This window comes from Mus musculus, chromosome 2, assembly GCF_000001635.26.
Source record: "Mus musculus strain C57BL/6J chromosome 2, GRCm38.p6 C57BL/6J".
NCBI lineage: Eukaryota > Metazoa > Chordata > Mammalia > Rodentia > Muridae > Mus > Mus musculus.
In genome coordinates, this window is record NC_000068.7 from 61,633,549 (window position 1) to 61,656,348 (window position 22,800).

Genomic DNA, 22,800 nt, shown 5'->3' on the forward strand with positions numbered 1-22,800 from the left:
CTCAGAGGGAGAAATACCGTAAGCTATGATCTTAAGAATTTGAAAAATGATAAAAGAGGATGTTAATGGACAGTGCTTAGAGAACTAAAAAACCGTCACATATTGTTTCTAATTTTTTAAACAACTTTTAAACTTGAAAATATTTATAAATAAACTAATTTATGTGGAAAATGCACCCTCTTCCCTCCCTCCCAGCCCTGGTGTGTGCACATGCATGGAATTTGAGTTCCTTATAAGCTTTGAGCACTCATTTTGCAGCTCAGAGTTCCAAATGCTACCACAGTTCTTCCAAAAACAACATGGTAAAGTTTGTCACAGTTCTGGTACCAACTTCTCTATTACTTTCCTTTCTTTTGCTGTGATAAACACCATGACCAAAAGCAACTTGGAAGAGGAAAGGATTTATTTCATCTTACAGTGCATCCTAAAGGGAAGTCAAGGCAGCAACTCAGGGGAGGAGCCTGGAGGCAGTAACTGAAGCAGAGGCAGTGGAGGAATGCTGCTTATTGGCTTGTTCTCTGTGGCTTGCTCAGGTAGCTTTTTTTTTTTTTTTTTTTTTTTTTTGTGGCATCACCCACAGTGGGTTGGATCCTCCCACATCAGTCACTAAGAAAATGCCCCACAGGCAGGCCAGCGGATGGAGGAAACTCCACACTTGAGAGTCTCTCCTCCCAGATGACTCTAGTACATGCCAAACTGGCAGAAAACAACTAGACATATCCCTTCAGTTTTTGTGTGGGTCGTGCTTGAAAACAATATGAAGCTCACAACCATTAAGCTTCCTGGCCTTTTGTAGTTTATAAAATATTAGGTTAACAGGTCTAGGTCTTGGATGGCATCTTCATGCTTGCCCTGTGTGCATTGACAAACTCTGAGCTTCTGGTTGATTTCCAACTTAGACATATCTAGATAAGTGCTGGGCCCTGGGCCTTCCTTCACTACTTTAGACATTATTTTCTGTTGCTAGTCTCTTAAACTGCACTTTTTTTCTTGTTTAAGTTGCAGTATATTATATATAGTCCAGATTTTGTATCAAGAGAGCATAACATACAGATAGATGACAAACATTTAAACAAATTAACATTTATCATTTAAATAAAACTTAAATTTTAGACTTTTCATCAAGTCATTAATCACAAAGGTATTTCTACAGTAAAGTTATATCTAATATATATCATCTAAACATACTACTATATGTAACTTTGCTAAGAATTTGCAATGGAATTGACTGAAATGTTAAAACCATTGCTCCTGTGTCCTGTTAGTGCTCACTTGCCTTTCCCTCTTCTAATATACAGAAATGGGAGTTGTGCTTAGTAAACAGCAGTACATACCAACTTGGGGCTTATAAAAAACTAAAGGAAAATGTGTTTTATATGTACCATGTTAAAAGAATCCTTGCCTTTTCAGTAGGAGCAAATGCCCCATTCTACCTTCTCCCAACCAGTTTTATTTTCATTCATTAGAATTTTAAATTTTTCCAAGGTTATCAAAATTAGATATCACAAAATCTAAGAAAAAATGTTGATATGGAAAACTTTCTAATAAGTCCCTTAAATTTAAATTAATACATATTAACTTATATTAACATTGAAAGAATTTTAGAAAAATTTTATTTTATATATATGTGTGTGTAATACTTTTTAGAAAAAGAAAGATAGAAATCGCATCTTCCCTAACACTTAAGCAAATTTGAGTATTTTCAGTATAGCTGACTTTTCTCTCCTTTTGTCTCCAAGTTGTCATATTTTCCACATCCTGCCCCTCCCTTTTTTCTAAATTATAAAGACTGCAAAATGGAGTTGGCATATTCTTTCCAGCCTTGGATTCTTTAAAGCATGAAAAGGCTGTTTGTTCCTCACAACCTCAGTAGGTAAGGAACAGACCCCACATATACACACAGCAGCCTCATTTGTCTTACTATTATGTTAAAATCTGTCATCCTAAAAGTTCTCCACATCTATTCGGAAGATACTGATTCTGATTTTTGGTTGATTGGTTTTTGGTTTGGGGGTTTGGGTTTGGTTTGTTTTTTCGTTGGTGGTGTTCCCCCCACCCCCACCCCCGGGACAGGGTTTCTCTGTATAGCCTTGGCTGTCCTGAAACTAGCTCTACAGATTAGACTGGCCTCGAACTCACAGAGATCCACCTGCCTATGCCTCCCAAGTGCTGGGACTAAAGGTGTACAACACCACCACTTAGCAAAGACATTATATTTCAGTGTTGTAGAATGCATCTACATTTAATTTGTTGTATTATTGTTTTGTTTTATATTTTCTTTATTAAATTATATGCCAGGAATCCATCCTCACATATACAACATGGTTGTAACAGGAAAGCTTTTAGCTGTTATGAGTATTATTCTTTGATGCTACACCAAAACTTAGTAACAGGTAGCTACTTTTTAAAATTTTATTTGTGTGCATATCTGCACACACCCAATGATAACATGTAGGAGAATTCTGGTTCTCTATCATGTAGGTACCAGGGAGCAAACTCCAGTAGTTGTGGTAACAGGTGCCTTTACCTACTCAGCCATCTCACTGGCCCAGTTTCTTAACTGTTAGCTGCAATGTGATATCTGAAGCCACATCAGTGAACTTCTCACCTACTTGCCTGCCAGTGGTCTATCTTACATTTTGACTGTCTTTTTACTTACGTATGATTTTAACATAATGAGATAGTTGATCATTGGCTTGCTGAATTGTATAGATTATAGATCTTCCAAGTGTTGACTTATTAGATGATATTTAAAAATTGAATTTAATGTCATCACCAAGCTCACCACATAAACCTTTTAAGTATTGGGCAGCTGTCAAGCTTACTATAACAGGTACAACTTTTCCAAAATTTTAATTCTCACTTGAAAGCTCAAATTTTATCATTGGCAACAAGTCTTGTCACTTGTTTTCCTTAAAGTGACAGGCTAGCTTCATTTGCTTTTGAGAAAAATGTCTGAATAACCGTAGCCTGCATGTCATTCATTCTTTGAAGTGAAAATAGCATTCTTTTTAAAAAGTGACTAGTTCATCTCACAACTAAAACATTATGCAAGTCTCCCCAAGACAATCCTTGCACTTCAAGACACATCAGAAGCTTCACTTCCAGCTACTTTTTGGTCAATCAGTGTAAGTGCTAGTACAGTAAACACTGCACATACCATTTTAATACTACTGTGAAAATAGTAGTAAATCTAATCATTAACCATATTGCAGATGCCAAAAGGAAACATAGACAATGTCAAAGAAAAATTTCTGTACTGGCCATAACATAGAGAGCAGTAAGGAATCTATTTGCCTTGTCCCCTCCTGGGCAGGCGGAGGTTTACAGTTATGTTACAGTTACAGGCCTATAGTTACGTTAGTGGGAAGGAACATGTAGCTTAGGGAGTCCTGCGCTTCATAACAAGCACCAGGTTAGCTGGATCTTTGAGAAACTATCTGGTCTTTCAAGTTGACTGTCTGTAAACATAGCAGTCCTGAAGAACGATCATATAAAGAATGTCAGACCCTTATTTTCATGTCATGTGCAAGGACACTAAGGGCCTATGACAGACACCTCTCCAACTGCAGACATCTTGAAAGGATCTTGGGATTCACAGAGATCTTGAACTCTATGCTGAGACACAGTGCTTTAGATAGATTGTAATTTCCTCTTAAAAATCATGTTACCTTTTTGTCAGTAAGAGAAATACTGAGAATATTCAAACATTTTATCAGCTTCAAGAATACATGAATATCACCATTTTCCTCATTATTCCTTTTCACATTTATTGGATAAATATTAATATATATTAAATGATATTTACAAATTATTGCCAGTTGTTTATCTGTATCCATTGTACTAAGTACATAGCAAATGCTGATTTGTTTTTTACTGTAATCTATTAACACTGTGGAGGCTTGGGGTGTAGCTCAGAGCTAAAGGACATGCTCACCACTCACAGTCTGGGTCTAAGAATGTAGGTAACAGGAGAGCAAGGCAGCTTGGGGGATGAAGGTACTTCCTCCAGTTCTGATATCCTCAGTTTGGTCCTGGGGACCCACATGGTGAAAAGAGGATTGCTATGGCAAGAATGCCCCAGTCTCACCACACACAATGTATAAATTGGTGCAATAAAATTTTAAAAGAGAGAATGTATGTGGATCAGAAATGAATAGCAACAAAACAAAAACAAAAATAAAACACTTAGATTTGCTTAACCATGGGATCTCCAGCCCTTTTCCCAATGTGGTATTTTGACAATTTTATTCTGGCTTTGTAATCCCTTCCATGACATTGCTAGAATTTGGAGGTTGAGTAGGAGGAGACTCACCTTAATTTTTCATTTGTATCTAATGCAGTACACTCTGAACTCTGCTGCTTACTTAGGCAGACTTGCTGTGTTATGACAACAGACTCACCCTGAAAGGTTTTTTTCTTTCCCATTAGTCATATTTCTATATTCTCATTTTAAATTTTTAGAAGATTTTTTTGTTTTGTTTTGTTTTTTGTATCTTGAGTATGGTTTAATTAAATGTAAAATACAAAAAAAACTATTTCTACCAAAAGAGTCGGCATCTTTTATTACTGTATCAAAGGTTTTATTTATCCAGATAAAAGAAATATAGGAATATTAGAAATATAGGAATATGCTTCTCATCTACATTCACATTAATAGCAGAATAAAACATCAACTCTGTGTTTTTTTTTTCTTTTACATAATACAGTTTTTAAAAACTTAATTCACAAACTATAGAGTCAGGTCTTTAAGCTCAGGTTATGCTGTGCTTGTGTGTTTTGCCTGGTAGTGCAGCACGTGCATATCTGGTGCAGTCTCATTGCGTCCACACTCAGGGAGGAAGCTGCCAAGTGCCGTTCTCTTCCTTCCACTTTGCCTCCAGACTCTGCTCAGCCCATGAGGTGGGAGGACACGTTTAAGGTGACTCTTTCCTCCTTACTTTTCCGAAAACACCCTAATAGCCGCACCAGGGTTGTGTTTCCATGGTGATTCAAGATCCAGTCAAAGTAACATTGAAGAGTGAGCATCACAGTACCGTGTACATTAAATTATAGTTAAAGGGTTTTCCAGATCTGCTTAATTTAAAGGCCGTATTTGGGAAAGAGGTATGAGAAACCTTATTTAAGATGGTTAAGTTATGTGGTTTCTATTTTGCATGAGAATTCACTCCCAGGAATAAATATCTATACATCTTAAGAGGTAAATTAGGAGGCTAGAGAGAACTGGATTCAATTCCCAGCACTCACATGGCAGCTTACAACTTGTTTGTAATTCTAGTTCCAGAGACATCCAATATTCCAATCCAAGGGCACCAGGTACAGATGTGTTACATAGACACACATATAGACAAAATACCTATACACATAGATAATACAATATTGTTAAATAAAATAAATTTAGAAAGATAAATATAATGGAAAGTGAAGGATGTAAAAGATAGGTTAATTGAGAAGTTTTGATCTCCGAGGTTATGTTAGTATATTTGTAGTCATATTAGTTATATACAGATGAAATATTTTTGACTTTTTTAAGTGTATTTTTATTGTATATTGAATTGGTAGATATTTTTGGTGGGTTTATATTATACCAGAACCCTGTAAAGAAGTTGGAAGTAATTAGGGTGTTTAATTTTATTTTTATATTGTTTATTTTCTTGCCATTTCCTCCAGAACACTGGGATGAATCCCGTTTTGCCCTGGAGTTGTTCCCACACTGGCAGGGTTTGCAGAGCATACTCTCTCGTGTAGAACAGACCAAACTCCTGGTATTTTGTTCCTCTTGCGTGCTTTATTTTCAGGAATGTTAACAAGGGTAAAAGAACCATATATTTTTCATGTACTGAAATATTTGTAGATTAATTACAATTTCCCTATTTTTATACTTACATTATCCCATTTACTTCTGTATTTTTTCTTGATCCTATTTTCTAGGATCTTAATCCTCTTGTTTTTGCTTTCTCCTTAGTTCAGTTTAATCTGATACTTGATGTTGCTATGAATTCTGTCTCACTATGTCTGAAGCTCATATAGAAATATCCAGACTCAGTTGGTCTTTTAATATTTGTTTAAGTTCAAAAAGCTACATGAACACGAACCCCATGTTTTCTGTTTCTTTCACCGCTACTCATGTTTTGGTTTTTGGTGCTGAGTTTACCTGGCTCACACTTAGAACTTCACAGCTTTTCACTCCTTACCAACCTGTCCTCTTCCCTTGTGTCTCTTGATTTGCATTGTGAGTGAAGCTCTCTAAGATGAACCTATCCTGACTCGGGTGAAGGTAGATGGGTTCCTCCCTGGGAATTGAAGGTCAGCCTGGTCTACATAGCCAGTCCCAAGTTGACTTTTTTTTTTTTTTTGGCACAGTTCTTTTTTTTTTTTTTCTATTCTTTTTAAATCCTCTCCTCTTAAACATAATTCAGAAATTATGTGAATCAATATTGACTCCACTGAGTGGCCAAAGTAAACATCATCTTTGCACGCGAGAATCCCAACTAAAGTGTAGAGAGAATACGTCATGCTAGACTGACATAACATGACAGACATTGCTATATATGCTACTGAAAATGTATCTCCTTTATTTAAAATTAATTTTCTAGGACTGGAGATACATCTCATTGATAAAGTACTTGCCTAGAATGTTTTGAGGTCATGGACTTAATCTCCAACAATGACAAAGTAAATTAATAAAAGTAAATAATAGAACTGGGCGGTGGTGGCGCACGCCTTTAATCCCAGCACTTGGGAGGCAGAGGCAGGCAGATTTCTGAGTTTGAGGCCAGCCTGATCTACAAAGTGAGTTCCAGGACAGCCTGAGCTACACAGAGAAACCCTGTCTCAAAAAAAAAAAAAAAGTAAATAATAGAATTAATAAAAATTAGCCTTTTGAGGTTTAGGTTACTTAAATATAAGAGATTGTACAGATATTTTTACTCTTTATACCAGCTATAAAAAAGATAGGACTTGCCTCAAAGTGTAAACTGAGCCAGTCTACAATCCTAGCACTTGGGAAACTGAGGCAGTAGGATGTTGATAAGTTCTTGGTGACATACTTAGCAATTCCTGTCATGTTGCTCTGAGGTCTCTATACAGGGCTCAGGTTAGCCTTGACTCAAGATCTTCCTACCTCAGCTTCCCAAGTGCTGGGATTATAGGCATGGCTCGGTTTGCATTGCTTTCTCAGAGGGGTTCCTATCTATACCTAGTATGTTTTAAAAGGCAACACAAAAACATTTTCAGTTATCTTTTTGGCTTTGTGTGTGTGTGTGTGTGTGTGTGTGTGTGTGTGTGTGTGTGTGTGCACTAAGGAACACTAAGGAACACTCCCTGTGTCTCAGGCACACTAGCAAGTATTCCACCATTGAGCCACTTGCCTAGCCCAATTTTTTATTATCTTGATATGAAGAATAAACTGACTTTTTGAATAATGGCATATTAGCTTCTGTTTCCTCTTTAAGGATTGCCCAATACGCTGCCTATTTCTGACATGCCTATTTTTATATGATACCTGCTTTTGAAAAACTAATTGGTGATCAGTAAACTATCTTAGTTCACACAGAAGGACATCTTTCAGCTTTCAGATGGGGTTCTCTTCATAGATTCAGTTCAGGGCTTATCCCTGTGGAGAGTGAATATGACATGTAATACTTTCCTTACCAATCACTTCACTAGTTACATACTCCAAACTGGAACTTGAAATAGTTCATTCTGTTGTATTATGCCTCAAAATAAATTTGTTGAATGATTAGTTCCAATTTCTCTTGCTTTCTTACTTGAAAATACAATAAGTTCCGGTTCTTACAGTATAAAATCCACTTGAATAATATTTGAGAATGGAAGGAAAAAATACAAGTTATATCTTTCTAGTGTTAACATTCTCTCTGACATGCACTGCAAACAGTAGTCATCGTTAAGGAAAGTGACATTAAGGCAAGATAAACTGGTACATACATACACACGGTCCTGTAGCAAGGAGGGTGAGACAGCATAAGGTACATAGGAGACCCTGTCAGAAAGAGAGGGCAGTGGCAGGAGGGAGAACATGAAAAAGAAAGTTAGTGTTGAACAAGAGTTAATGTTATCATTGGCCACGTTAATCCTAAACCCCTTCCAACAAAAACAGTTGTCTTGAGAAAGTTGTTACATTGGTACTGTGGAAAATGGCATTAGCACATTGTGCCCATTCTAGCCACACACTACCTCAGAGGGGCTTCAGAAATCCACTTACATTCCTATTTTCCAGTTACCATGTTAAAGTATCTTTTTTAATTCTTTACTGGATGCTCCGGATTCTAAAGTTTTCAAATGCAGGCTGCGGGTGCTGGCACACAACTGTGAACACAGCCCGCTGGAGGCTACGGCAGGGCAGTCTTACAGACCACAGAGTGACTCCATGCCTGTCTCAAAGAGGAAAACGTTGATTTGCAGCATATTAGCAGCCATAGTAGGAATGGTAGAAATTACAGTGTGCTACTTGACATGCCAATGCCTTCCCTTTCATGGTAATAAGAACAAACTGAGAAAAGCTCTATTTTTTTATCCTAAACTGAAAGATTTTCATTTTTAGTTACTTAATAGAAATTTCTGACTCACCTGAATCCCCTTTGCCTGTACCAGTACACTCCATGATTTTTTCACTAGTTATCAAATCTAGACATCAAAGAAGGTTGGCACCAGGCATGTTCCAAGCCAAACAAAAATGTGTCGTTCCTGTATTGCCTTTTCCTTCAGCCCTCCCCAGTCCCAGTGTGCTTCTAATGCTCTCAACATGAGATCAGTCACTCTTAGTTATGGGAAAACCTGACTTTGGAAAGAAGGATGTTGTCATTGCAATTTTCTCTATTTTGTCCTCAATTTCAGGTTAAACATTCTTTTTAGTTCTTTTAGCTCCCAGTAAAATAGTTACTGCAAATTTCTAGTGGCAATTTTTAAAGGAAACCACTCTATTTGTTCTAATCCCTTTTTACAATTGAACATTAAACCATCAAGCATTCTGTTCCCATGATGCCCTCTCCTTTGACTTTGTCACATGTTTGATTAGGTCATGGTGGCAGTTGGGGTACAGGGGCTGCAGAGATGGCTCAGCAGTTAAGAGCTCTCGCTGCTCTTCAGGTTGTCTGAGGCCTGTGGTCTCCATGAGCATCTGCACAAATATGCATGGATGTACACATGCCCCTACACATAATTAAAGATAATAAAATTGGATCTTTATTTTGCTAATAGCTAGCAGTGACATTAATTGAATAAAACCAAGTTACTCAACACTGGGCTGCCAAGACGGCCCAGTGAGTACAGGTACTCACTGCTGACTGCAGCCTGGATTCATTCCCAGGTCTCAGATGGCAAAGAGAGAGCAGATCCCCACCAGTTGTTCCTGCATTTGCACACAAAATAAATAAATGTAAAAATGGTTTAAGTTTGAATTAAGAATTATACAGTTTGGACTGAATTGTAAGTATATGATACTGGGATTTCTTCAGATTTCAGAATTTGTCTGCTTGTGGCTTCAGAAAGCTTGCCAGTCAGGATTAGAGGTTTTGTGTTTTCCTCTGGACCATAGAATGCATGACCATAGTGTGTTCTGCGGGAATCAGTTTGCAGCGTCAGAATATATGTAATACCAGTGTAGGCCACAGGGTGGGAGTGAAAGGCAAGGACTTGTAGCCAAACAACCCAAATGCATAATACATTATCTTGATAAACCTCTCACATGCTTACTCTTATTTTTAAAAAACTGTAACAAGAGACAATGAAATTGATTTACATATATAGGCATTATTAGTGACTATCAAAGGACAGTGTCCGAAATTTCTTCGCTACAAGTTTCTGGGCATAGAGGTGCTCAGTAATGAGATTAGCACTTTTTCTTAACTGAGTATGAAGTTTTATTATAATTATCATTAGTAGAAATAGTAATCAAAGAAGTTACCAGAAGTAATTTGTATTTTCTATCTCCCTTTCTATCGTGTATTTCCATTTTCTTTTCTTGGTCTCATTTAAAAAGAAAAAAGACCCATCATATTTTTTATGTGTACATAAAACCTCCTGTTCTGTGTGTGAGAGAGCATGTATGCACTGATGTGGCTGGGTTGAGGTAGGTGAGTGTTGTATCGTGTTTTCTCATGTAGCTTGGAGGCATATGAAGTGTCTTCATTTCTTTTTATCCTAAGGTGAGACGACAAGAAGTTTCTTCTGGAAAAGAATCCGCCAAGGGTCTCAACATCCCTCTGCATCACGAAAGGTCGTTCTAGAGCCTTCTTTGCCAACCCAAAATGTATAAATATTACAATATGCAATATTTTGCACAGTTTAAGACTTTTAACAATTATTAAAGAAAAATAGTTGATCTTCATTACTGAGTAGACCCGCGTGTGGAAATGAGCTAGCTGTATCACGTGGCTGCAGGTACCCGAGATGCAAAGCTCTGACCTCTGCAGGCTCCCCGTCTCCACAGCCTTGTATTGTAACTGTATTGTTTGGCACGGGTGACTCCTGATATGAACCAGAGTGAGGAGTAATTACTACTCTAGTTATGATGCTTACAGAGAACTGACGCTTGTAGAACAAGTATGAATGGGGTGCATTTATGAACTAGAACTTGAATTGTTTGAGGATATTTTTTTCGAAGTTAAATTTTATTTTTAATGTTTCACTTTCCAACAATTCTGTGGTCCATAAAAGCTATGCTATATATATTTAATTACAATGTAAAATCATTTGAAGGTATAACGTTAACATTTTAAAATATTGATTTGTTTTTAGGGATAATATAGAGAAGACTTTCTGGGACCTTAAAGAAGAATTTCATAGGATTTGCTTGCTAGCAAAAGCACAGAAAGATCACTTAAGCAAACTTAATATACCAGATATTGCAACTGGTAAGATTCAATTTACCTTGTAATATTTTAATTGCACTTGTTGAAATTGATTTCATTTTCAGTGTAAAAGTGCCTCCAAATTTGGCTTATGAAAAGCAAAGAATCTACACCTTGCCACTTATATTTTAAACAAATATATGCTATTAAATTCTGGGAAGATTTAATTTATCTTGTAGCAATTTTTATTGTACTGGTTGAAATTGATTTTAATTTTCAATATTAAAAATACCTACAAATTTAGGTTATGAAAGGCTAAGAATCTGTACCTTGCCCTTTATATTTAACAAATATATGCTATTAAATTCTATAATGTACAATATAGAATTCTTGATTTTTTTATATTATTTTCATTGAATGTGGTGCTGTATAGATTTAATAGAATAGCCTAATTACCAATCAGACTAATGAGAAGTACCATCTTGAAATATAGGACACATGTCTATATTTTCTACTTCGGTGTCATATTAAACATTAACTCACGTGTCAGTAAGTGACGTTAAAGCAACACTGACATATATGAACTAATGACAATTATAATATCATATTAGTTTTTAATCTAAATTCTGCCTGAAATGTTTCTGATAATCTAGTTTAAGAATAAAACTAAGAATAAAAATGTAGAATTCACATTTTCATAGACCTAGTTCTCTTGGCAGCACATAATAAAAATTGAGTATAAAATACCATTTAGGGAACATCTGTTTTGCACACATGTCGGGTTCATGTTTTTATTGAGGTAGGGTCTCAGCCTGCTGTCTGAGACATGAAACTCACCATGTCAACCAGGCAGGCCTCAAACTTGCAGCAATCCACTTGCCACTCCCCGAGTGTTAGAATTGTAGGCCAGAGCCACATGGCTCGTGCAGTGTTTGGGCAGGGGACTAGGGGGGTGGGTGCAGGGGGGAGTATTTGCTTGCTTGTTTGCTTGTTTTTTAGACTCTAGACTATCATCTTGGTAGTTGTTTCAGTGGTTACATATTAGTAACAAAATAACAGAAGTTGAGTCTAGCATCAGGACACTTCAATGATCATTTGTAATTATGGATTCTCTTATTGCCCTTGTGATTTGGGGTATTCTACAGGCAATTCCTAAGCAATATGATTTCCATGTTTTCACTCTGAGAGGTGGTACAGCAGTGAGCACATTTTTCATTAAGGATCCCTGTTTTCTGCGGCTCTCACATTGTAGCTTTAAAATCATTGGTAGCGTGGGTTCTCTTTTGGCCAGTGCTGGCACTTTTAGTTCCAGAAAAGTTGGACCTTGTGGTGAGCGGAGAGGAAGTCAGGCTTTACAGATAGAGAGAACTTGTGTTCCCCTCCTGGTATCTTCCTGACTTCTCCAAAAGAACTTTTAATTTCTCCATCTTAATTTTTGTAATGTTCATTCTACACAGATTAAAGATATAGAAATAAGCAGTTTCACTTAAAATAGGCTAGCTGTATCTAGAATTCATAAGCATGCTCTTTGAACATCAACATCTTATCAAAACATTGTAATAGTGATATATTCTTTGTTACACAGAGAACATAACCCATTATCAATTACTTAATCCTTTGACCATTTTTAAATTGCTTAAGTCTAACTCTTAGTATTTATCTGTCAACCTGAACACTGAGTGTTTAACTTCAATTTCTTCCCCACTAAAGCTGTTTCCTAACATTATTCTTGTGCTTTATAGTAACTGTGTCACAAATGATAAGTAAACCATTGCTCTTGGAATGTTTTAGATCTGCCTTAAATCAAGTAAAGCTCTGCTAGCTCCAAACGAAACACAATGTTAAATACTGCGCCCTGACAGTCCAGCTCTGTGCTACCAACTACTATATCTTAGGGGGAGAAAGAGGACACACTTTAGAGACAGACACCTGCTCAGGGTCTCCAGATACCGTGTCCTTGCCATGTCTCCTCTTCTCATTCACCCAGGAGGACAACCTTGAGGAAGGGTAAGGGTGCAACTGTATGTCTAAGCAAATGTCTTCTCATGGGATAGCAACTAGTCTAAAAGTGGGGTCCTGTGTCGTTGCCTACTAGAGTAGAATAGAGGATTAGAGGTGTAGACAACCATCAACTCTTTTGTCAGCATTCATGATAATTTGCAAAAGCAGTCTAAACGGCCTATGTGTGCATTTTTCTAGTCTAAAATTTTCATCTTACTTGTTTTCCTTGCAAAACTAAGTGTTATTGAAACAAACAAATTACAAAAGCTGCGTGCTCACTGGCTGCTGTCTGTCTGTGTGGCACTGGGTGACGGGTATTTCCGTGGACTTTGTTTCATTTTCTCTAAGCTGGGGTTTGGAATAGTCATGGGATTAGCTCAGGTCCCTTTAATCTGACTACGCTTGTATATCACTAGCTAGTCCAAAAGAAAATATCTGCCAACTTACTCCACTGCTTGCTGTCTCTCTGTTTCCTTTGAAGGGGATTTAGGTCAAGTGTTAAGAAAGTCATTCAAAGCACAGTTCTGTCAGCTTGAGGAATCCGCCCTGTGTAGAAACCAACTTGTCCAGTTTATCATAATGGTTCTGAGAGCGCTCTGGAGTTGACTACCTGGGACTAGTGCCAGGTTTAGCATCACTAGCTACACTACCTTGGAAGTAGCCATAGAATTAACCTCTCCATATCCCCTCCTTCACATGTAAATTAGGGATAATAATAGTGCCTGTGTTGGCGTTATTCTGAGTATTAAGTGAATTAATGTACATACGACAGTCAGTGCATGGCACATGGAAGTGCTATCAGTGTTAATAGTCGTTGCCATTAGCAGCAGCTGGAGATTCTAAAGTATTTACCCTGTTTTCCTAAATAGCATTTGAGAAAGTATTCTTTCTCAGGTATTATATAATTTTATTCCTGTTTCCTAGCATTTCCTGCCACCCCTCAAATCTACTGCCAAGAAAAATGACTACTTGAGAATAAATGGGGTTTTATCTACCTCAAAGGTCAAAGAAATCTAGTAGAACAATTGAGTTTGGTCTCAATTACTATCCTGTTCCTAGTCACAGTCTACGTAGTAAATGTAGAGTATAGTCCTAGACCCTGTGAGGAAGAGAACACGGTATCGTATGTGTGCCAGGCATTAGGTGGGACCTGGGTAAATAGAGAGCAGAACATGGTTTTAGATGTCCTAGAAAGCTGCTTTAATGGGGGAAATGGAGTCTATTTGCTAGCATAAGATTGTTCCATCCTCAAGTCACCTAAGCATCATGGGGAATCCATCCAGAGAATCAGTGACTAGATCAAGATGGGAAGGTCAAGCAAGAGTTAGGCAAAGAGCTATGCATGGGTAATGTGATAATCATAGCACTGGCAAGGAAGGCTGGAGCTGGAGGAATGACAGTTTGGAGTCAACCTGGGTGCCATGCCGAGGCAGTCTGAGGAAGAGATGTATGTAGGTATGTATGTAATGGTACAGAATGGACCAAAGAAGTTGGAGGCATTGTACTGCACATTGTATCCAAACAGAAAGCTTTGTGTGTTGGAATGTGCTGTGGCAGCATGTAAGTGTCTTAAGACCCCATTGATAAAAGGAATATAAATAGATTGGCATCTCCTGAGTGCCTGTTAACACAGACAGACTGTGGAAGGTGCTGTGTATACCCTGAACTCTGATGCCTGCTTCATTAGTAAAACCTTTATTTGGGAATGTATGGCTTTACTAATGACTATTTACTAATGAATAAAATACATTACAGCACACATTGTATTGCACTCCTACAATTCCAGTCCCTGGGTTGTGGAGTCAGGAGGATCAGCAGTTGAATGCTCACCTCACCTACATAGTAAGTTCCAGGCTAGCCTGAGCGTCAGGAGACTCTATCTCCAAAGACAACAACAAACAACCAGATATGCTACAAAATACATTGGCTTCTTAAAATAACATTGTGAAGCTTAATCTTGTTTTTTTCCAGTATCTCAGAATCATAAACAAGGGTAGTACTTTGATAATTGCTGGGTGTGGTTTGGATTAGTTTGGTATTATAGCTCTTGCTGGTCTTTTATTACACTGTGGCCTTTGTTGCTTTGTTTTTAAGATTTAGTTTTAATCGTGTATGTGGGTATGTGCATGAATGTGGGTACCCATGAAGACCAAAGATGTAAGGTCAGTTAAAGGTGCGATGAGCCACCCAGTGTGAGTTCTGGGAACTAAACTCCAGTCCTCTGGAAGAGCATAGGTACTCTCACCACTGAGCTATCTTTCCAGCTCAACATTGTGTTTTCTGAATTCGTGGTCTGCACTTCTGTTTTGCTTGGCTCCTCTCATACACCAGCATTTTCTGGTTCTTGTCTCCCCTTAACAGCTCGTAGCTCCATTGAATTTGCTGTGGTGTCTGTAGCTTCATCTCTGGTTCCTCGGAAGTCACCTTGCCAGCCTCCAACCAAAGCTTAGAGATCATGTTGAAGAAATGATGAATGAGCTAAAGACGCTCTAGTTCCCACCTCACATCTGCTTGTTTGTTAAAGGGCCTTTCTAAATATGAGAAAGTAACATACAAATACAGTGTTAGTTTTCTCTTTCTTCCTTTCTTTCTTTCTTTCTTTCTTTCTTTCTTTCTTTCTTCCTTTCTTTCTTTCTTGACAGTCTTTCTATATAGACATGGCTGTTCTTGAACTTGTTATGTTGACCAGGCTGGCTGTAATTCACAGAAATCCACCTGCCTCTGCCTCCTAAGTGCTGGGACTAAAGGTGTGCACCACCACATTCAGCCATATTCACATTTAATTCCTGAAAGTGCATCCCAGAATGTCAGCCTCTTTTACCTCTACTGTCTTTTCCTTTCCTGACCCTGACACCACCACTCTTTCCCATGAACTCTTAAGTGTAGACAGTGACTAAACTGACCAGAGTTATATTCAATAGCACACTGCCCTAATTTTATATATACATACATATATATATATATTACATATGTGTACGTTTATATGTATATATATATATATAAAGCATTTCCCTTTTAAACTTATTTGTCTAAGTAAGCTTACAGTTGTAGCTTCTTTTGCAAAGTAATTAAGTATATATGCTGTGAGGGTTTTTAAGTGTAAAACAGCATGACTGAGAACAAGATGCTAAGCTTCCAGAGGAAGACCCAGCAGAAGACAGAGCAGTTCCGTTGCAGCCTGTACACTGTGCTCAGTTCACCTGCAGGGGCCTGCTGTTATCCTCAGGGAAGACGATAGCAAACACAAAAATACCAGTTGTCCTCAGTTGTTAGAAAAGCCAATAGAAAAAATAATAACCCTCTGATTAAAGCTGGTTCAACACTTTTTTCAATGATTTGAATGTGACTATTTGCCTTTTGTATCTGTTTTCCTGCAGACACACAGTGTTCTGTGCCTATACAGTGTACTGATAAAACAGAGAAACAAGAAGCGCTGTTTAAGCCCCAGGCTAAAGATGATATAAATAGAGGTATGTCGTGCGTCACAGCTGTCACACCAAGAGGACTGGGCCGGGATGAGGAAGATACCTCTTTTGAATCACTTTCTAAATTCAATGTCAAGTTTCCGCCTATGGACAATGACTCTATTTTTCTACATAGCACTCCAGAGGCCCCGAGCATCCTTGCTCCTGCCACACCTGAGACAGTGTGCCAGGACCGATTTAATATGGAAGTCAGAGACAACCCAGGAAACTTTGTTAAAACAGAAGAAACTTTATTTGAAATTCAGGGAATTGACCCCATAACTTCAGCTATACAAAACCTTAAAACAACTGACAAAACAAACCCCTCAAATCTTAGAGCGACGTGTTTGCCAGCTGGAGACCACAATGTGTTCTATGTAAATACGTTCCCACTTCAAGACCCGCCTGACGCACCTTTTCCCTCACTGGATTCCCCAGGAAAGGCTGTCCGAGGACCACAGCAGGTAACTGTTTTGCATTAACAAATATTTTATTATGTGTGAACACACATTTTATCATACATGTACAGATACAAATCTGTTTTAAGTTATCAGGCATCCATTTAAAATTAATGACTATCCAGAGTTGAGGCTTTCAATAAAATATGTAAGTTCTGTATTCAAGGACATGAATTTTGAATGTGACTGCGCTAAAGCTTCCTTGTGATACTGTGGCGTGGCTTTCCCTGCTTCGTCCTCTTCAAGCACAGCTTGTTGACATCAGTGCTCTAATGGATGCTTTATTAAAGTCAGTTACAGGCAGTAAATAATTTTTTTAAAACTTGTGTAGGTACACATAATAATGTGTAATTTTCCATAAGTAGATAATTGCACCAAATATTCAAAATAAACTGTCATTCAGCCTACTTGTGTTACATTTCTAGTTACAGCAGTACAGAGGTCTGTAGTGTTTGGTTTGTTTACTAACCTGACACTAAGCAGATATCCTTATACAGTTTTCAAATAATCCCTGCACATGAATACTGTAATCAAATCTCTTCTTTACTGTTTGTGAAGCACAAAGACTTTATAGCCCATGAATCTAATCCTACCATCCTTTCTTCCAGATTCAGGTTCTTTCACAGAAATATTCCTTTTTGTTAGGAAGAAAAAAAGTTTTGTTTAATTTCTGAAGGTAAATGCTAAGTGTAGAAATGTTAAAATAAATAGAAGCATCTCATTAGAACTTTCAAACATTTGATTTTCTATCAGATTAAAAAAAATACTTAATACCTTTGGTTTACGTATTCCTATCAGTTATAGGCTTTTTGAACAGCATGGAAAGAAGCAATAGTGAAGCTGTAGGATGTCTTAGTAGTGGGCGTAAGTAGAGATTCTGACAAGTCTTAATTATTAACTCTCTTATGTTCCACCCTGTACCTTATTTCACTTTATGGTCTCAGCTATAGTTGCTACCAAATGAAACAATTAAACAATTTCATGTGTTGCGAGTAGAGTTCCTGTGGAGCTGTGAACTGCATGGATTCTAATGCGAGTTATTCTCCCTCCATTATATCTCTTGCTTGTCCTTTTACTAGTCAGCCGGGCGTTCATGTTTCAGTAGATGGCACCCTGCATTGTGCATTTACTTTCTATATTGCAGCAAGGGAAACAGCTGGTATGTGATTACAACTTGATGGAAAAGTATTCAGCTTTAAAAATGCAAGAGAATTGGTGTTGAGCTGTCACAAGACATGGGGCAGAAGGTTAGATAATTGATATTTTGGCAGAAAAAGCAAAGAAATTGGTTTGATTTAAAGGCCATGTTACAGTTTTAGCTTGCAAAAATATTTCTTCAAATGGGGCTTTTAAAACATTACTCGCTTGCATTAATAAAGCTCCTAAATACAGTTCTTGAGTTGTCCACAGTAAAAAGTTGTGGTTATATATTCTGTTTTCACTTTATATTAATCATTGCTACCAAATACGTATTTTTCACTTCCACTTTCATTGCAAATATAAAATATATACCAGCTTATTTCTGCTCTGTGTGGTTTTCTTTTTTTCTTTTTGCTGAGTCAGTAATTGGGGTTCCAATTAAATTTCAAGAACAGACCCAATCGGAATCAAAAGCTATAATGTCAGATTTCAAAATAAATTGTCAGGTGAAGAGTGGTTTACCAAAGTTAGGAACTGGCTCACTTTTAAGCTAATTTCTTGCTGTTTTATAAATCTTAATAAAAAATATCTTTAAGGTAATAATTTTTATTGCTAGCCACAACAGTTTTACATTAGGTTTTTTTTTAACTGCAGTAACATTTGAATCTAGTTAACTCTTAACTAATTTCCATTTATGCACTTAAAATTATTACTGCTTTTCTTTCATCAGGGAAATTTTTCAACCAAAAATTACTTTGCCCCAAATTTTATGAATTTTATTTTAAATATTGTTAGTTTTGTGGCAACAATCATGTCTCATGAAGACAAATTGAGTCCACATTTTAAGGCATTTGTACTAACACTTGAATGTGTCTTGCTTTTTAAACAAAGCTTATATATTAATACTGCTGTCCTGCAGTGCTCACTAATAGTGATGCATTGAAACCCAGATACTTTGATTAACAGTACTATGTTTATGTAAATAACTAACTAGAATGAAGTTAAAGGCATGAAAGTTGTCAGATGCTGAACTAAGCTGTGTTTTATTAAAAACATATTACTAACTGGAGCACAAAGCAGTCTCTTTAAGTGGTTTCTGAGGTTACTCTCTACCTATGTCAAGGTAATTTACCTATGCCAAGGTAAGAATTTGTTTTTAATAATCAGACTTACACAGTTCAGGAAAATAAGATATTTTTGTCAATATCTTCTACTAATCATCTACCATTACATTAATTCATATACATATGAATAATATATATAACTAATATATTATTCTAGACTTCTTAAAAGGATATTTACAAGTTTTTACTTCCTAATAATTACAATGGAGGTGGTTCTATTAAATTATAATTTCCTACATTCCTTTAATTGGGCAATTACTGATAAGTTTTGCTTTATTTTATTCATTTACAAGAAAGAATAATGCCAAACTATAAAACAGAAGTAAAGTAAGAAGTCAAAAGTATGTGTCTCAGCTTAGATTTTTATTGAGTGATTTAATACTTGAAATTTTTAAAAGATGACAAATTGAATTTGTTTAGTAGTTTAAAAAAAACTTCTCTTTTTGAAGAAATCAAAATGTTGATTATATGTGATTTCTTTATTTGTATCTTGGATTGTCTTTAATAAAACTGTGCTTGCACATGTACTATTAAAGACTATTAAATACAGAACCTAATATAGTCTAAAGTATTGGCCATTATTTCAAAACTGTTGCCATTAAGATAACTAATGACTGCTGCTGTTAAACCTGCACTATTTTTAAGTATGTAAAGATAAACTTCAGGAGGATGTGGTTAAGTTGTGCCCACTCTGGAAAAGAAATCTGCTTTCGAATTAGAGAATTTCAGATATAAGCACACATAAAAGTTATTCAGATACTTGGGTGTGAAATTTGATGCAAGTTGATTTTAAACACAAATAACAAAAGATGTTTTTGTTTGTTTCCTGCAGCCCTTTTGGAAGCCTTTTCTTAACCAAGACACTGACTTAGTGGTACCAAGTGATTCAGACTCAGAGCTCCTTAAACCTCTAGTGTGTGAATTCTGTCAAGAGCTTTTCCCACCATCCATTACATCCAGAGGGGATTTCCTCCGGCATCTTAATACACACTTTAATGGGGAGACTTAAATCACGTTTGAAAACAGACATATCATGTTCTCTGTGGTGGTTTTGGATTTGTAACGCTAGAGAACGCTTTCTCGTGAGCCAAATGTAAGATTGATTATAAAGTTGTTACTTTATCTTTTAAGAGATCATTTTGTATAGAACTATAACTCATTATATTATTCATGTTTATACCTATAATTTCTACATTTCAAAATTACACATGTGACTTACAGAGTTATTCAGTCATAATTTATGTTTCAAATAGCTAAGTTTATTGTTTGACTATTGTGAGATCTATTAAATTTAGTAATAGCAAATGTTTATAGGATATTCAAATTTCATTTGAATTTTTAATTATTTTTGCTACAGGTAATATTCCTTTAAAATACGTATATAACGTACAGAGAATAACAGACAATATGATCTAAGTAAATGTCGAATCAATCATTAGTTGCCCAGGGAAATTTAAACATTATAGATCATTTTTAAATAATACACATAGTTTTAATTTTTACTGTGTGTATAGATGCATGATTAAATGACTTAAATATTAAAAGTGACTTACGTCGTGCTTATTAAAAGTGTTCTTTGTTTCTGAGATAAATAAATAAATCGCATTTGGGGAGGGTTCATAAAATTCATGTCTGATGGGATTTATTACACATTAATAGGTCACTTTAAATTTCAAAATGATCTTTCAAACTGAGCATTCTATTTTTTTTCTTTTATTGGAAACAAATGTAAAAGCCTGTAAGGAGAATACATATTTATTAGTTTAGATTAGAAACGTTCAAATTCTTGTTGAGAAATTTGCTATTCATTGTTAGCAGCCTGATTGATGGCCACTGGAGACATCTTAGGGTACCAAGTATGCAGGGCGGCAGAACTGTTTAAGATGAGACTTGCCTTCCATTCTTCATGGTTCCTGCTGTTTGAGCTTCTCTTCCCACTCCCCTCCGCCCCCAATTTTTAAAAATGGTTGAGACACGGCTTCCATTTTATGAAGTAAGCATTGACTTGTAGCTTTCAACAGTAATGTAACTGTCCTTGAGCAATGTCTCATACTGGAGGGTTAAGCATGGGGGAATTTGATCAGGCCTCTGTGCCCAGTGGAAGAATGAGAATGGTACCTCGACTTCTCAAGGTGACGAGCACATCACATTGACATCTTCCTCACCAGGGTGACATAGCGATTATTAGGTATGCACTGTGAAGGGTTCTGAGGCATGTACATCTTTGCCACTAGGCTGAATGGAAATGCCTAGACAATTATCCAAAGACTCTTTTCTTCCCAGCTTCCCCTCCACTACACACACACACACACACACACACACACACACACACACACGCACACACAACTTCTCAGTATGTATTAATAAGAATATACCCACCACCACCTATCAAAAAAAAAGGGGGGGGATTTTTTTTTTCCTCTCCTCGCCTCTCACACAATTGACATCTTTACTGGCTTGCTGACAACCAAAAAGAACTCTATCCCAAAAAGTGACTTGGAGTGGCCCACTACCCTCCTCTGGAACATCCTGCCCTCACCACTTTAGTAAGGTGGGAATTTAAGATTCTAGCAGTACCCCAAGCTCCAACTTCTTAGGGCAGAGACCCTATTGGGCCGCCAGAGGGGCCTTCTGGAAGGACCCCGCAGCTCGAAAGGTAGAGTGGACACCACACCGGCCAAGTCTATCCCTCTATCCTATTGCAGTGCGGGGTGACGACAGGGCTGTCTCTGGGCTTCTGCTAGGCGTAGCCCGGGTAAGAACAGCTCCCAGGTAAGAAAGCTACGTGCGCAAAACGCTGATTTTGGGATGGGGGGTGGGGGGAACCACCCGTGGGCGAGGCAGTTGTGAGCGGGATGCCTGAGAAGTGGGAGGTGAATGTCCTCGGGATGCCCCCCCCCCCCGGGTGCAGCTTTCCCCGGAGGCTGAGGCTGCTGCCAGCGGGGACATCTGCTTTCTTACACTCCAGCCTGGCTCACCCCGCCCCCTCAGCCCCGGGTTGCGTGGTTATTTTACCAACACCGGGGGAGGGAAGACTTGAGGAGGTAGAAAAGGAATGGATGGAAGCTTAAAAGATTTTCTTCGCACCCCCCCCCCAGTCCCCTCCTTTCTTCTTCACGTCTTTTAACCTTCAAGGTAAAGACTTTATAAATATGAAACAATAAGGGAGTCTGCTGGCTCGCAGGCCGGCCGTGGGCTGGCGAGGCTGCCGGGTGCCGGGCCTCGCTCTTCTCTCCATCCTCACAAGTCTGGCCGTGGTTCGGCGGGTTAGGCTGGGCACAGGGGCCGGCGGTGAGCGCTCATCCCGTGGCGCCTTCGCTCCCGGGCTGCTGCCTCGACAGCTGCTTGTAGCTACAGTAATTAGACTGTCAGTGCTTGTTAGAGGAGAGAGGGGAAAACACGCTTCTGACAGCAGATTCCGAGACTCCCCAGTTTGTTAATTTCTAAGAGATCTTTAAAGCATTAATTGAGGTCTCCCTAACTCTTCCCTCCCATCCCTCTCCCCAACTTCTCCCACCCCAAAATATCTTTAGGAGAAAATTCTCTCCGCGTGGAAGCAGTGTTTCCCGCAAAATTGCCAGCCCGCCCCTTGCTCACGCGCGCGCGCGCACACACACACACACACACACACACACACACACCCTAGTTTACATATGCATATATAGGCACACACGTATATGCAAGGTTAACTCCGAGGAGCACTCGTCCAAATAGGGACCGAGATTGCATTTAAAATGATAATAATAAATAAATAAATCAACTAGGAAGGAAGGGGGGAGGGAAGCAGAAGTCGGGAAGAAAA

The 22,800-nt window shown here is 37.8% G+C and overlaps 1 protein-coding gene across 12 annotated transcripts in view; it reads left to right on the top strand.

Moving 5' to 3' along the window:
- Tank (TRAF family member-associated Nf-kappa B activator) overlaps positions 1-20,623 on the top strand; it is a 75,615-nt gene extending 54,992 nt beyond the window's left edge. For 6 of the 12 annotated variants that reach the window (NR_149323.1, NM_001374667.1, NM_011529.2 and 3 more), the window contains 4 exons: positions 10,167-10,237; positions 10,759-10,874; positions 16,190-16,740; positions 19,831-20,623. Coding sequence is in view for 9 of the 12 variants with exons in the window: in NM_001374667.1 (NP_001361596.1) it covers positions 10,167-10,237; positions 10,759-10,874; positions 16,190-16,740; positions 19,831-20,007 (915 nt within the window). In the remaining 3 variants the exon portion in view is untranslated. Of the gene's footprint in view, positions 1-10,166; positions 10,271-10,758; positions 10,875-12,602; positions 12,819-16,189; positions 16,741-17,878; positions 17,982-19,830 lie in introns of those variants that run through there. The other 6 variants (NR_149324.1, NM_001355268.1, XR_866264.3 and 3 more) reach the window with 6 other exon arrangements.
- Positions 20,624-22,800: the final 2,177 nt, after the last annotated feature.